The 17,001-nt window shown below is 37.6% G+C and overlaps 1 protein-coding gene across 5 annotated transcripts in view; it reads left to right on the top strand.

The window, feature by feature from the left end:
- Positions 1 to 16,657, top strand: part of XPNPEP1 (X-prolyl aminopeptidase 1) — a 46,042-nt gene extending 29,385 nt beyond the window's left edge. For all 5 annotated transcript variants that reach the window (XM_087725817.1, XM_087725815.1, XM_087725816.1 and 2 more), the window contains 8 exons: positions 1,770 to 1,847; positions 4,583 to 4,654; positions 7,615 to 7,675; positions 9,333 to 9,402; positions 10,999 to 11,172; positions 11,728 to 11,804; positions 12,705 to 12,803; positions 15,017 to 16,657. In XM_087725817.1, coding sequence (XP_087581943.1) covers positions 1,770 to 1,847; positions 4,583 to 4,654; positions 7,615 to 7,675; positions 9,333 to 9,402; positions 10,999 to 11,172; positions 11,728 to 11,804; positions 12,705 to 12,803; positions 15,017 to 15,145 — 760 coding nt within the window. In that variant the 3' untranslated portion in view covers positions 15,146 to 16,657. The remainder of the gene's footprint in view (positions 1 to 1,769; positions 1,848 to 4,582; positions 4,655 to 7,614; positions 7,676 to 9,332; positions 9,403 to 10,998; positions 11,173 to 11,727; positions 11,805 to 12,704; positions 12,804 to 15,016) is intronic.
- Positions 16,658 to 17,001: the final 344 nt, after the last annotated feature.

The following is a 17,001-nucleotide window of genomic DNA, read 5'->3' as shown; positions in this document are numbered from 1 at the left end:
AGAGCCGAGGTGGCGCAGTGGTTAAATGCAGCACTGCAGGCTACTTCAGTTCTGCAGTTCGGCTGTTCAAATCTTACCGGCTCAAGGTTGACTCAGCCTTCCATCCTTCCGAGGTGGGTAAAATGAGGACCCGGATTGTTGGGGGCAATATGTTGACTCTGTAAACCGCTTAGAGAGGGCTGAAAGTCCTATGAAGCGGTATATAAGTCTAACTGCTATAACCTATTCTGAAGCACTCCAGCTAACATTTACGTAATGAACCACAGTGGTGTTGTGGTCTGCCTGCAGCCTGCAGAGCTGGCAGCACAGTCCCGACAGCGAGGAGGATGGGGAGGGACATGGGCCAGTCCTGGAGTCTGGGATAGGCTCGGATGAGGGCTCTGTGTCAGAGGCTGAGAGAGAGCCAGGGCCATCTGGGAGTTATGTGCTGCCTCCGGAGCCTCCAGAGTCAGACATCAGCGAGACAGAGAAACAGGCTCCTCCTGTTCCCAGTGCGTGCATGCGCAGAGCTGCCAGGAGGCAAGAACAGTTAAGACAAAAAGGACAACTCGGGAGCAAGGTTTGGAGGTGATTGGCCCCTCCCATAGGACAAAAAGGAGGAGTAAAGATACGTGAGCTTTTGCAGGAAGCAACTTGGTTCATACTGGTCAGTTTACCTTCTGAAGCTCCGTTTTGACTCTTTGCTCCATGTGGCCTTGCCAACCTAACTGCCAAGTAAGTCTTAGGCAGTGTTTCCAGGAAGATAAAGGTGGGTGCTTATCAGTCTTATCCCGAAAGACTTTGGCAGCTGCTGTAGAACTCTTTACAACTATTTGGGATTCATTATGGGCTGTGAATGAACATAATTCAAAGCCTTTGAAATAAAAAGACGATTTTGGGGAGTATGCGTGTGCTTTTTACTGAATCAGGAAGCCTAGGTCAGAACAGATGGTGCAGTGGTTAGAGTGCAGTACTGCAGGCTATTTCTCCTGCCTGCTGCCTGCCTGTAATTTGGCAGTTCAAATCTTACCAGACTCAAGGTTGACTCAGCCTTCCATCCTTCTGAGGTAGGTAAAATGAGGATCCAGATTGTTGGGGGAAATATGCTGACTCTGTAAACTGCTTAGAGAGGTCTGTAAAGCACTGTGAAGCAGTATATAAGTCTAAATGCTTTTGCTAGTGCTATTGTTTATTGTTAGTGGATGGAGACTCTAACAGGATCATTAGTCTAGCACCTAATTCCAGCTTCCTTTCAGCTTTCCAAACTTTGGTTGATTTCTTACCTATTATTAATCTAGAGCAGTGGTTTTCAATCTTTTCTTCACCATGAATCCCCTTTAAATACCTTTTGTGTTCACCGATCATGACCACGGACCCCCCAAGTCTTAAGATTTAAATCATAACATTTCTTCAATCCTTCACAGACGCTCTGTGAAATATCATGGTTCCCCCCAGGGGTCTGCGGACCACAGGTTGAGAACCACTGTTATAGAGTAAGCTGAACAAGTCTTGGCTTGCATGACTAAGTGGTTAGATTCCACATCTCCAGAATCTACATCACCTCACTGAATTGGACTAGGGAAAGATGATGACTTTGGTTGGCCTCTGTTTCTTAGTATTCAGAGTTGTGTACCTTCTCCTTCTTCTTAGCATTTCAAATCCTACCCAGCAAAGGGGGAATGACAAATGACCAAAAGAGAAGAGGCAACTGAAGAAAATACCGCTAGGAAAAATCTCTTGTGATTTGGGTTTTTTTTGTTTTTTTAAAATGAAATATTTGTCTTTTTCAGGCAGCAAGAGAACTTTGTTGACTTGAGCTTTGCTACCATTTCAAGTACAGGCCCAAATGGTGCTATCATTCACTACAAGTAAGAGCAATAAAAGTCCTTGCACTTAACTGCTGATTGTGTAATCAAAAAGACATCTAGCATTATAGTATCTAGCAGCTTAGTTCAAATTAAGTTCAAAATAAATTGATTACTATTTGATTGTGACAAGCAAACCTTTTCCTTGCATTCCAACTCATCAAATATTGTCCTTATGTCATTTTAGGCTTCTTAGACCTGGAATGATAATCTCCATTGATGGTAGCATTATTCTAGTTTCTGGCTGTTTAATTTATGTGGGGATTAGAGAATTAGAATCTTCATACTGCCTTAGTCTCCCTCTATACCTATTTGTGGGAGAAGCAACAAAGAAGAATCTGCCTTGCGCCACGACCAGTCAGAAGTAGAAGCTGGCTTTTAAGATTTTGTTGCTTTCTCTTCTGGCTATTTGTGTGTTCAAAATTATTACTGAGAAACTGTCAAAATGGAATCCTTGTGATTGTTGCCATAGAAGTACAAAATGTGAGCAGAGGCTTATCCCTGTTGCCAAGGACTGCATGACTTAAAATTTGGAAAACTGCCCTTTTAAAAGAAGTCTTAAAAATAGCTTCAGTGAACAACTGAACCTTGGTCAGAGTACTTGCTGTAGAATAGAAACTAAAATAGATTTAAATGATGGTTAAAGATAAAGGAAAAGGAATTGCCACAGCTAGGCAGCTTCCTCCATATTTATCTATTTTTTGAAAGTATGTATTACATGATAGTTCAATCCAAGGAATTAAGTCAATATTTATTTTGATGTTTACAGCTTTCCATCTCCCATCTCATCATAGCGATTCTGGGTAACTAACAACAGATAAAAACACTATATAAAATAACAACTAAATAAAAATATAGAAAATCTATAATAAGTGCTGAGATAAAAAAACACATCTGATAAACTATGAACATCCCACAGGTTCCAGCTAATCTAAATTCCAGTGCCCGGGAACAAATCCAACTCTTTAAAGCTCTTTGGAAAGCTGACAGAGTCAGGGCTAATCTAATCTTGGAAGATAAGATGTTCCGAAGGGCAAGTGCCTTGACAGAAGAATCTCACTTTCTGGGTCCCACAAATGATATTCTTCCAATAGATGAAACCTACAGAATTTCCTGCCTGATTGAAGGGGATTGGTAGAAAGGAACAGAGAGATTTACCATATAACTAATAAATTTACAAACATTGTACTAATAATCTGACTCCATGCTGCAAAAGACTTTATAGATGATAATATCACCTTGAGTTGATCCAGAAGCATATTGGGAGTCAGTGCAGTGCAGTACAGGACATATAAAATAAATACATCAAAGTGAGCCCATAGCTGCTCATGCCAATGCATTCTAAACCAGCTGAAGCTTCCAAATGTTGTTCAAGAACAGCCACATGTGGACAGCCTTGCAATAATTCTGTAATGATATGTGGGAATGTTTTTAAGGGACCAGCTGATAAGACACTGCCCAGGAATTGATCAGATAAAAGGGTGAGGAGCTCTCAATGCGTAATGGGTAAAGAAAGAAACTTTAAAAGGATCTGCCCTAATATATCAGACTGTTAAAAGTGATGATAGGAATTTGAATTTTAAGACTTGTAAGAGTCTATTAATGTGGCCTGAGAATAAAATGGAATTAGGTCACCTGATTATATTTCTTGTTTGGTTTACCTGGGAGACCAACAAATTTATTCAGGAAGTGACCAAGCCATGCTCAATTGACTAGTGCCTCTTAGGTCAGAAAATGATGTAATTAGTGCCAAAGAAAAAGTGTTAAAACTCTCCTAGCCACAGTTTCCATGTGTTCCTCTAAGAACAAGTCAAGGAGGAATCCCAAATTGTGACCTTTTCCATTTGGGGTGAGCAAGTGGAAAATCACCAGATTTAAGGACCCTCAAATTCAATGTCACTCAGTCTGTTAAGGATTGACCTAAAAGCCTGCAGTTCCCCATTTGGCCCCCTCAGCTTGCAGATACCAAGACAATGCATCCATAACCTCACTTGGTTAGAAATGGACAGCTGGTATCATCAGCATACTGATCATAGTTCACCTGAGACATTAGATAACCTTCCAAAAACTTCGTATAGTTTTAAAGCGAAATAGACATACAACTGAACTCTGAGGTACTTCACACAGAGGGAAGAGATCAAGGAGAATAGGATAGATGTACCAGATCCATCCTGTTCCTGCCAGACATTATCCACAAGAGCAATCAATGTTGTTTAATAAGCAAGATCTGAAACCTGACTAAAGCGGTTAAGATAATTTACTTCCTCTGGGGTTTCCTGATGATGTATGCCAATGATTCTATCAACTATCTTTCCCCAAAAGAAAAAGTTGTAGACAGGATGGAGGTTACCAATGTGGTTGAGTTCAGTGATGGTTTCTTAAGGATGATGTTAACCATTATCTTAATTAACATCAGCAGGACAAGTTTCTTCCTCAATGAAGCAGGTGGGTACTGCATGATAATAGCTACTGTACCACCTCTGTCCTGAGTTTTGGTTAATGCCAGGTTTCTGAGAGAGAACAGCCCGTCCAAGCCACCCAGGTTTTGGTTAAACATGAACTTCATAGATACCTTCATAGATTATATGTAACAGACGAACCAAATGTGTTATTGTTAAACATTATTCATGCATGGCAAAGTTAATCATCTAATTGTATAATGTAAGCAATAGCTTCATAAACTGCATTCCTGAAACAAGATGTTGACACATTAAATTTGTATTATTATTATTGAATAGGCCTTCTCCTGAAACAAATAGAACTTTGTCATTGAATGAGATCTATCTCTTGGATTCTGGTGCTCAATACAAGTAAGTGGGTTATTATACCTGCAGCTTATGCTTCTATTTCTATTTCAAACCAATAAACCTAGGACAATAACTCCCTTTTCTTATCTATATTATGTAGGGATAAACCCTTTAAATCATCTCAGATTTGTTCTAAAGAACCATAGTAAAAGAATAATAAGTACAATTATTGTTATTCTGACAAGGTTGGGAAAGGGTTTTTTTGAAACTAGCAATTCATTTATTTCATCTTCTATTCCATTATGACTTCTTTGTATGGATGCTGGACTTGAACTCCAATGGCTGGGCAATTAATATTTTATTATAGTTTTTGTCAGAATGCAAATGTTGATGTTTGCCATACCAGAATATTGCTAAATTGATACAATATCAGAGACTATTTTTTCTGAACATATGTTTCCTGCAAATAAAGAATAATAAAACATTGCAGTGGGCAAAATATCAGAATAACATTATTTGCTTAAGTTTAGCTTAAGGGATGCTTAAGAGGTAGAGTAAGGCGATTAATGAAAAACATAATCAAACTTCGCAGAGAAGATAAATTTTTATTGAAGCTTATGGCAGCCTTATTAAATTAAAATTTGTTTTTATTTTACCTTTGCTTTCCTTACGATGGATCAAGTTTGAAATAGGATTTGCTTCCTGTCTAGATGTTGCCATTCAGAGGACCCTAGTTCCTAGGATAACATATCAAAGTTTTAATGATGTTAGTTTGATGGAAAAATATAAATTTGTTAAAGATTATTAAAGGCTAGAATAGCTATAGCACTTACTTATATACCGCTTCACAGTGTTTTACAGCCCTCTCCGGGGGCTGCGGTGGGTCACACAGTAATACGCTGGGCCTGTGTACCACTGAGATTGGCGGCTCCATTCTTGTGATTGAATACACCACGTAGGGACAAGAAAGAAGCCTCTCCTGATTGCCTACCCACACTCAGGCATCCTGGGGGTAAAGATAACACCGCCCAAAAAATTCCTTTCACAGAGGCAGCCAGCCACCTCAGTGATCCCTGGCTAACATGTGCCATACGCTAAAAAATAAAAATAAATTTTTAAAAAACCCCACAGCCCTCTCTAAGCAGTTTACAGTCAACATATTGCCCCAAAAATCTAGGTCCATATTTTACTGATCTCAGAAGGGTGGAAGGATGAGTCAACCTTGAGCCTGTCAAGATTGAACTGCTGGCAGTTGACAAAATTAGCCTGCAATCCTGCATTCTGCTGGATTTGTGGATGCTTCATCACTGAAGGTTTTTAAGAAGACAGTCACTTTTCTGAAATGCTCCTGCTTGAGCAGGGGCTTGGACTAGAGGACCTCCAAGGTCCCTTCCAGCTCTATTCTGATTCTGAGTATTTTGGAAAGATTTAATAGAGATTTAAACTGTTTTAGTCAATATTGAAGAATGTTGCAGGCCTGACCTGATCTTCAGGAGAAAATTGTTTCTTCAGAATTTTGGCATTTTTGCTTGCCAACATTCTTAAGCAGGCCTTTGAATGGGAACTGTGTGAATGTTCTTTGATAAGACATACAATGGGATCTTTCTCTTCTCAGGCAGTCTAATTATTGGTTCCTTCAGATTTACAAAGAGAAGCAGCCACTTGAGAATAATGAGTTATCCATCCATAATATTTTCCAAGCTTTAAGGACAGCAGAACTGAACTAGCTGTGGTTGCAAAGTTAATGGAAGGACTTTTCAGGTCAAGTCATGACCTGAGCGGGGCAGAGTGCCTGGAACTCTGAATATAACCAACTTGGGGGAAAAATCTTATTTCACTCTATAGTCCATCAATGTTAATGAAGTGGTAAATGGACTGAAATAATTTAAATCCACACGTTTTATGCTGAACTGTGTATAACCTATAAAACAGCCTTTCCAGCATCTTACTTCCCAAATAGGTTGCTTACAGTCCTCAGAATCTGCATTGAGTCTGCAGACTGCCAATCTTAGAACTGCTGTTCAGGGCATACAGAACATATGAGATTAGTAAAAGCTTCTGAAGAATCAGATATGAATGGAAAAAACCAAATTTTTCAAAGTTGTAGTTTAAAATTTTTAAAATGTGTTTAAAATTAATTTGTATCATCATGTAGCTGAAATATTTGTGAACCTGTAGGGCATCTCAGAATTCTGAAGAAACATTGTAGTTTAGGAGTTTGAAGATCATCTATTAATATGTGCTGAAAATCAATACTGCTGCAGTTATTTTTTTCTATCTTGCTATTCCACCTTCTGTGTTTATATTTTATGCTATCTTGAAGGTCTGCCAGGCATATTCCAAGTTATAAATCGAAATGATTCAAGGATATTGACTAGATTTGCATATTGTGCCAAGCCATAATGCTATTTGTTTGTTTTAGCTTAGTATGTTTCAAAAATCCATTCATTGTTGTTTGTAATGCCTGTTATACAATTTAGCATGTTGTCTGATACGGGTTGCATGACAGGTAACAAAGCCCAATTAAAACAAATTGTGCTTCATTAAAGGTAGGAACATAGCCATATGAAAAAAATAAAGTTAATAACAGTAATGCAAAGTAGAAAAAATAAGCATGATATCAGCATGACAGTCTCTATTGATTATTTGTTCATTCTGCCATTTGGTAGACAAATTCTACATTTTAGTTTCCAGAGGAAGTCTGATGCACAGAGTTCCTTTATGAATAATCTTATTCAAACTCTAAAATGCTGAAGGAGAGCCAATGGTCTTTCAGTGTCTCTGTGAGATAATTTCATTGTATAGAACTACTTCTCAGTAATGAAAAGGCCTCTTATAAGTGATTCGGGCAAGCAGTGGCTATTCTTCTGGAATCTTACTCATTCTACAAAACTGTTTGAAAACGTCCACAAAATACATTCTTCCTTCACTGGGTTATTAGTTATTAGAATTTGAACCTGGGTTTTTATCTTATAATATTGGAAACATCTTTTTTAGAAGTTCTTTTTGTTCTTTTTTTGAAGGGATGGAACTACAGATGTGACAAGGACTATGCATTTTGGTACCCCATTGATGTACGAAAAGGTATACAAAATATTTTTCTCCTCTAATTGCCTTTCTCAAGCAGCCTTTAATCAGTAAACATTCTAGGTTACATCATTTGCTAGATTGCATTCATTTAATGTATGGAACTGAAAATCAAATCTGATGATATGAATTGTCCCTTAAATGTTATAGGTAATATATCCAACTTTAGGGATCCAAAGCCATTCATCCTCATGGACGGCAGCTTCCATAAGGAAGGAGTGATTCTTTGAAAGATATCTGAGAGTGGAAACCATTAAACTAGGGAAACAGCAAACAAGTAACTCCATATAGAGTTAAGATGGCATTTTGTGCACTCCCAAGTCCTCCTATAGCTAGCTAGTTTGTATATCATGTATCCTCTACTGTAAGTTTTTCCAAATCATATGTACAAGTGCATCCTTTTCCAGCATTTCTGCATTATCCCACCTTTGTCTGTGTATATAGTTGATTGGTAGAGTTACAGGTCCCTAGCTATTGTGTTGCCCAGCTGGTGTGTTTATTATCCTACTGTATCTTCTGTAGCATCACTGAATATAAGCTGTACATAGCTTTTATCCATAGGTAGTTGAAATTTACCTTTTATTTTGATCAGTTTCATCTTATTGATCTTGTCAGTATAATTGGTCCATGATTTCTTCTGAAGTTAACTCAAATATTTGGACTAATGACTGAAGATGAAGAAAAAAGAAAGAAAAAGAAGAAAAAAATCCTATTTTTTCAACAATGTAACTAGAGTTCAGTGTTGGGAAAAAATAATGATCCAAAAGCAAAATCAGCATACATCAACTTGTTTCCAGGTTTTTTTGGTCCTTTTCAATAGTTATTAAGCCAATTATTTTTGCACCTACTTTGAAGACATGCATCAAGTTAGATAGGGCTTCATTTTTCTAATTAAAAAAAGCTACCCTATTTTTAAATTTATTTTTAAGTTAATACATAGAATGCTATTCTTTTGGTGTGAGCAACATTGTACAAATCAAGTAAAAAAGTACGTAGTGAGTAAAGAAAATTGAAGGAAGGTAACAAGAAGAAATACATCTAAAAGTAGTTTATACACACTTAATTTATTATATCTCTGTATCTTTTTAGCTACTTGCTTTCTCCTTATCCATATAGCATCTTAAACTTCTCGTTTCTCTTTTTTGAGGAACTCATCAACTCCAACTAATCATGACTGCCTTAGTCATGACTGCCTTTCCTCTCAACCTATTCATTCTTTGCAATTAGTACCTCATTCATTCTCTCTGCATCCTCAAATCACTTCAAGGTACTTTGGCATTAGTCACCTATTTCGCAAACCAATGCATCATTCCCCACATCTCTAAAATTGAGAAGCATGTGCAGTGTATTAGCATAGCTTAATAATTTTCTTCTGGTCAATGACAGAAATTCTTAATTCAAATATATAGCAGATCCAGGGAGAACATTTATGGCAAGTCCTTGTAAAGACTGATTGTATGAAAGCTGGTTCTATTAGCCTACAATCTCCATCTCTATTAGTTTTAAAGAGATTTGTGGATTATACTGCTCCTTATTATCCATATGTCAAATATGTTGACAGATATCAGTCCAGAAATGTATATAAATGGTCCAGGCCACAAATGACTAGACATTTTTTTATTTGCTGTGTTTACTGTGTTTTCTTTCTTTGCAGGAGTGTTTTACCTATGTCCTGAAGGGCCACATAGCAGTCAGTGCAGCCATATTTCCCAATGGAACCAAAGGTTTGGGTTAAATTTTTCCCCACTATCTTCTATTAAAGTGATCAGCAGCAGCTGTGGTGATGTCATTTTCATTAATCGGAATTGGAAGGACATATTTAGGAGATTGAAAGTGTAGACCAGGGATCCCCAAACTTGGCAACTTTAAGACTTGTGGACTTCAACTCGCAGAATTCTCCAGCCAGCAGAGCTGGATGGAGAATTCTGAGAGTTGACGTCACCAAAACGTAAAGTTGCCAAGTTCTCTGGTGTAGACTGTGTTAGTAGAGTTAAGTTCACATCCTGAGTGGCTTTGAGTAGCTCAGCTCTTAATGATTCACTTGGTGACATTGAGTCTCCTGTTGTATAGCATGGTGCACCCCCTCTTTGTATTAGCCAATATTTTTTCTATGTCAGAATGGATTGACTGTATTAAAATATGAACTAGGGTTTACAAACAATAATACCTCACCAGATTGTTACAGAAGCTTTTAGCTGAAGTGAACATTGTATGTTGCACTTTCAGTATGTTATAGTTGAAATGTTAATGAAGTAAACTTTTTTCTTCATTATTTTGTACCAATGTGCAATCCTTATTGTGGGATTGGAACTTCTCTGGATCATGCAAGTTTTCCAAATTCAATTCTTTAAACTAAAAATAATTTGTGACATGGTATGGCCATTTTTTAAAATCTCTGGTACTAAATTCAGAGTATCACAAATTTATTTTCTGTTCAGATAATTAATATAGGGAAAATCATTAGATTATCACTAATTACTTTAGAGCCGTGATGGCGAACCTATGGCACGTGTGCCACAGGTGGCATGCGGAGCCATTTCTGAGGGCACCCAAGAGGTTGCCCTGTCAGCTCCAGTGCACATGCACATGCTGGTCACCTGATTTTCGGCCTTAATTTTCAGCCGTTTTTCCCCCTCCGGAGGCTTCCCTAAAGCCTCCGGAGACGAAAAACTACCCAACACACAAACCGGAAGTTCAGAAACGGATTTCTAGTTTGAGCATTGGGCTGTTTTTCACCTTCTGGAGGCTTCAGGGAAGCCTCCTGAAGCCTCCGGTGGGCAAAAAACGGTCCAACAGGCAACCCATAAGTCTGTTCCCGAACTTCCGGTTTGCATGTTGGGCCATTATTTGCCCTCCCCAGATTCCTAGAAAGCCTCTGGAGCCTGGGGAGTGCAAAAAAAATGGACCTACCAGGTCTATCGGAAGTCGGAAAATGGGCCATTTCCGGCCTCCAGAGTGCATCTAGGGTGGCGGGAATGGTATTTTTGTCCTCCCCAGGCTCCAAGAAAGTCGTGTACACATGCATGCGCAGGGGGCATGCCACGGGGGCATCAAATTATGGGGGTGGGCATCCAAGTGCATGCAATAGTGCATGTATATGTGCTTTTGGCACCCGACGCAACAAAGATTTGCCATCACTGCTTTAGAGAATTAATTTATGGAAAAATCAGTAGATATAATGGTCAAATAAGCAGATCCCAGAGGAGAAACAAAACCATTTGCTATTACGATCTTCTTGATTAGAGTTAAAATATTACTAGAAAAAAGAATAGTTTGGAGTGTTATATTTCTATCTTGGTAACTTCTGTATTGGTATATAGGTCATCTCCTGGATTCCTTTGCTCGCTCTGCATTGTGGGATCATGGCTTAGATTATTTGCATGGTACAGGTCATGGAGTTGGTGCCTTCCTCAATGTCCATGAAGGTCCATGTGGCATTAGCTACAAAACATTTGCAGATGAACCTCTGGAAGCTGGAATGATTGTTTCTGATGGTAACATATCCCTGTTGATTGTTATATAATTTGGGCAAATTATTTTGCTTTTTTTTTTTTTTACTCTTGGAATATTTGTATAAGAATGTTTAACCCTTACATACTGTTTTGTTCCACATATTTTATAGGGAAAAACATGAATGCAGTGATATTTCCTCAAAAAATAAACAAGAATAATGCAATTATCAGACTATCTTGTATTTTTAAAGTGTCTTCAACTATTCAGACTTTTTTCTACATGCTATATCTCAATAATCTCTAAAATAGTTCTGTAAGGTTAATTATTCAGTTTCTAACAAGGGGCATCTCAAAAATATTTTCTTAGATTAGATGACAGAGGGTTACCATTGATTTATCTACCCATCTTGTATACAGCAAGGCCTGACGTGATACTGTGTTCACTAGACATAGCACACTTTTTAAAAATTAACTAAATGAAATTTGAGGAGCTGTTGGCTAATAAATTCTTGAGCATTTCTTATTTGTGAGAGGTTTGCTTTTATTTATGAGAGTTTTATTCTAAATGTTTTTTTCCCCTTAATTGTGTCGCTATAGAACCTGGTTATTATGAAGATGGCTCCTTTGGGATCCGGATTGAAAATGTTGTCATTGTTGTTCCAGCTAAAACAAAGGTGATTGATACTTCAGCATATCCAGGATATGATTTTTATGTGCAATGCCTCCCTGATAATATATTTAGAAGTTTAATCCAAAATAAATAAGCCCTTTAATGCAGGAGTCCCCAACCCCCGGTTCCTCGAACAACACCAGTCTATGGAATGCTAGAAACCAGGCTGCGCAAACAAGCGGGATATAGGCAGCACAAAAACCACATCCTGTCTGGTCCCCAGAAAAAATTCTCTCCACATAACCGGTCCCTAGTGCCCTAAAGGTTGGGGGAGGGGGAGGGAGGCATTGCTTTAATGTAACAGTATATAGTTCCCAGCATATGGCTCAGAACACAACTCCCTCTGGAAGGCACAACATGAGGGCTTCGGAAACCAATTGCATTTGAACATCCTCTTTGATGCCTATTAAGTTTCAATCTTTTTATTTAAGAAAATTAATGAGCAATTGCCATAGGTTGGCTTAGGAGATAAAAATGGTAGCCATCTATAGTCTCATGCATTAAGAACATGCAAAGTAAGCTGAGCTGAGACTGAAGCAGGTCATAAAAAACTATCAAAACTAGTTTTGAACCTGGCATGATAACCATTTTGTGAGAGCACCCTAACATGATCCGGTATGCTCACCAATTCACAGAGTTTGACTATTCATCTTACCTAATTGCTGACAAAACCCATACATTTTACATTTGATCAGAGCAGAAATATTCATTTCACTATGCCTACATACTTCCATGCTAGATTCCTTGGTTGGCAATTTTTTAACAAGTAGGGAACTTTGTTAAAGTTTGTTTTAAGGTTTATTTCTTTAGAGCAGAGTAAGACACTCTGGCAATTATGCATACATATATCTGTTCCTCTTGATGTGAAGAGGACTAAGACTAAGTAGCACTTTCTTTTTCACAGTATAACTTCAGCAACAGAGGAAGTTTGACGTTTGAACCATTGACCCTAGTCCCAATCCAAACAAAAATGATACTTGTTCACTTACTGACTCAAAGAGAGGTAAGATGGGTAATAAAATGCATTATGGTTTATTTGGAAGCTTTTATTCTGAACTTTAAAATCAAATCAAAATGACAATATTTATTTCTTATTTACAGCCAACTTATCTCAGTCAGTTCTGTTATAAAACGATGATAAAATAAATAACACCAGAGGTATTTGGAGATGGAGTTCAAGATGTTTGGCTAGGAGAATCTCCTAATTCACCAAGATTTCAAAATATAATGTATCACATTTATTGTACAAGAAGACAGCCCTGACCTTAAACAGACCAACTCAAAGTTGATCAGATAAATACTCTATTATCTGTTCTCAATGAATTTAAGGTGGTTTTAACCATGTGTAGTTGCGCATGCATACGTACAATCATCTTACGTTACTGGTACCACATGATATATTTTCCTGCCTTTCTACACTTTTCAAGCACACAAAATAAATACAAGATATACAAATTTAAAACAAAGATTAAAATTATTTATTAAATTTATATGCAAGTTATAAGAGATACTTTTAGCTAGTATCGTTTATTGTATAGTAGTGGTTTCCAGATACTTTGTCCAAACTCAGATTCAAGTTATAAAACTTACCAAACATAATGTAACTATCATGCAATATACACACTTGCTGAACTACCAAGGAAGTGTTAGACAACTGCAAAGATGCTGTTAATACCGGTACCTACTAAAGGCCAGGAAAAAGTTGGAAATGTTAATAAGGAACTGCAGAGTCATATTTGGGGAGGGTTTATGCAGTGAGTAGATTTATTTATGGATAACAGCCACAGAAAGTTTGCCACTAGCACTGAAACTTTAGCAAGATGAAAGCTATGAATTGTAACGTAGTAGAAAAGAATGCAATTCCTTGATGGAGTTAACATTGTTATCATGTGCTCCATTTATATCTTACTATAATGACCTGGATTTCCTAAGCATGTAATCAGGACATTCTTTAAAGATAGAGATTATAAGCTTCTTCCAGAATGAAATATATCTTGATCCATCTCCCTAAAAGCCTATTAATATTACTACTACTACTGGGAGCATTGAGCACCCAGTGAACAAAACAACAACAAATTGTGCAGATGATTCTAATGGATAACAATTTTTGAAAGTAAAGAAAGTGATTAGGAGCCTGAACAATCCCTAATTATTACATAGCAAACACTGGCAAGTTTAAATCTCAAAACCAAAATAAAATAAGCTAGTCTTCTATATATTGTATATGTTATGCATTTAATTTATGGGAGCTGTGCTGCACCATTCACACATATGGAAGTGTGTTTTAGAGAGTTTATTAATATTCCCCAGCAGTTTCCCTCACCTGGCCTCAGAACTGTCCCAAATAAATCCAGCCACAAGTAGACCAAGATTAATTCACAAGGCAATGGCCAATAATCCATAAAACAATAAAAAGTTTTCCAACAAGTCTACCAAACAAACTTTAATCCACCAGAAAAATCTAAAGTACATATATGAGATCCACTTGGCAAGGTGTTCAGAGTGTCCAAGGCACCAAGTCAAGCTGGAAGCATGACAAATACACAACCAAACAGGTTCCCAGCTACCCCTCCCTCTGCCTGCCGTGATAAATAGCTTTCTGGTGCAGCCCATCAAGAGGGGCGGGGCTTCCTCCCAAGTAATCTGGCAGATCTCCTTTCCTCTTGTCTTTTCTCTGTCCTGTGTGCTCTTGGATCGACAGCCGAAGGCAGTTCCTCCTAGTCCTCTTGACCTGTAAACTATCCCCAGCTGAAGCCCACTGTAAATCTCTGTTGGCCAGCAGTACAGAGTCATTAATTAACCTAGTTCCTTACATGCTAGGAATGAGCTCATCCTCCCTCAAGCCAGCCTCTAAGGAAGAGTCAGAGGAGTTATCCAAGAGAGACATCACAGAAGCAGATAAAAGAAATCTAACAAATGCATACATACATCTTTGGACAAATAGATTGCAAAATCATGAGTCATGCAATGAAGTCTCACATTTCTGTCAAATTTCTTAACATTATATCCTACAATTCCCTATCTAGTTGTTCCTGTCCTCTGATACCGGGTTGCCTCCTAGATCTGTATGGCCCCTCTCTACCATTGTTTAGAAGGGCTGTGGAGAGCCAGTTTTTCACCCAAATCTTTGATGAAGCAGAAGTCCCTTCCCTTTACTTTGCTTGGCATTTTTAAATCTTTCTTTTAGACAGTTTCTTTATTTTTCTCCCCTTTTAGTGTGACTGGCTGAATGACTACCACAGAAAATGCAGAGAAGTGATTGGACCAGAACTTGAACGACAAGGAAGGCATGAAGCCCTTCAGTGGCTCATTAGAGAAACAGAGCCAATCTCTCAAAGACACTAACGGCATATTTCTATTTATGGATGTAATTCCTTTTTAAAAATACATGTTCAGGACTGCTTTGGCTTTACAATAATGATTTGGGGAAAGGCATGAATTTTTTAAAAGAATAATAATCAAGACAAATAGAAGAGGAATAATGGGAAAGATAGAGGGTGAAAGACTTTATTCCCCTGTGATGTTCTCTCTGTTTTCTTTCTTTTTGATAACGAACAAAATTAAATTCAGAGCTGTGAAATCTGTGTCTTAAAACAATGAGATGGTTTAGTGGGAAAGAACACATGGCGGTGAAACTAATCTCTGGATCAGATTGATCAATCTGCTTGTATAAACAATGAAAATAAGAAAACTTTCTATAATGTGAATGGCAATTTTGGTGGCAATTTTCTCAAATGTTAAGGAAGAATGGTATTGCATCAGAGGTACACATATCTGCTAAAATTAGTGCCTGCATAGGTTTAGGTTTCTTGAAAAATAGAATTTCTCATAATTGTTCCTGAGATATTTTAGCATCTAGCTTTGCTGTATCTCACACTTCAGAAAGGCAACTAGTCACTGCATATTTATCCTTCAGTAAAGGAAGTGCCAAGCAATACACTGCATTTCTGGAGCATTGATCACAGATCATAAACCATCCAGTGCATGCAGGCTGTATCCCTATGCCTGTCTTCTCTGAACTAAGTCCATTGCATTCAGGGTTTTTTTTAATTGCAAGACTCTTAGGACTGCAGCCTCAGCAGAATATGTCTTGATAGCCTCATGCCATCTCAACTAACTCAGCAATTTATTTTCAGCAGATACAAATAATAAATGGAGCAATCTGCTATTGAGTAATGCCAATTGGGGATAGGGTGGTATTTCCAACCCCCACTTTTTTCTTAGTACATTAAAAATTCTAATACTCTTTTTGAACACAGATAACAATATCCACCTTGCTGAAGCATGCAATAGAACACAACGGAATTTTCTCATAAGTATGTATTTGGGTTCCAAATGTGTGTAATTAGTAAACATAGTATAAACAAATGTAAGGATCTTTTGAATGTTTGAACAAATTCTTTATGGGCGTTATTTTTAGTCTGCAAAGAGCTCCAAGGTTTACAGGTGTTGACTCTTTATTGAAAAGTTTAGTCCAACATTTTTGTGCTTGCCTGGAGTCAATAGAATATTGAATCTCTTTGATTAAAGTAGATTATACTTTTCTTGAGGTATTTCAAAGCATGAGAAAGGTGCTGGGCAAAACTTAGTACATGTTATTTTGGGGCTACTCTATATGCAATTCTGTGCACTAAGAGCATCCTGGATCTGCAGAAATAGTTCCAGAGAGAGACTCAGATTGCCTATTTCTATTGGGTATACTGGAAATGATAAAAGTTATCACTTTTTATGTGTCCTAGATCGGGGAAGAGTCACTAGTACAACTTGTGCATGTTTTAAAGCACACTTTTCTGTGGAGGACTGTGTTAACATTCAAGTGTATCAATTAATTAAAAACACAAATTCTAAATAGTACAAGTTTGTTAATGTGGTTGCATATAGGATGACTTCTAGAACACTAACATGAAGTATTTGAATTTTAAGAGACATCTAAGGGACTGTTGTAAGAAAAATAGTTGCTTTACTTCAATCTGCACTCCCATACCCCACCTCAAAATAATTGGGACAGTTTTAGGCATCACACTTTTGAAAATGATTCAGAAAAACTGGGGCAGGTTTAGACAAGGACAATTAGGGCATTAAAAGTTTTTAAACTAAATTATATTGAAAGGGTTCGCTTGGAATAGGACACCATAATATTCTAGAAATACTTGAAAAATATTGTACCGAAGAAAAAGACATGTTCTCTATCAATCAAGGAT

The sequence above is a fragment of the Thamnophis sirtalis genome, unplaced genomic scaffold (assembly GCF_051295495.1).
Source record: "Thamnophis sirtalis isolate CommonGarterSnake01/CBP01778 unplaced genomic scaffold, rThaSir2_p1.2 scaffold_11, whole genome shotgun sequence".
Taxonomy (NCBI): domain Eukaryota; kingdom Metazoa; phylum Chordata; class Lepidosauria; order Squamata; family Natricidae; genus Thamnophis; species Thamnophis sirtalis.
This window is presented reverse-complemented; position numbering and strand designations above follow the sequence as displayed.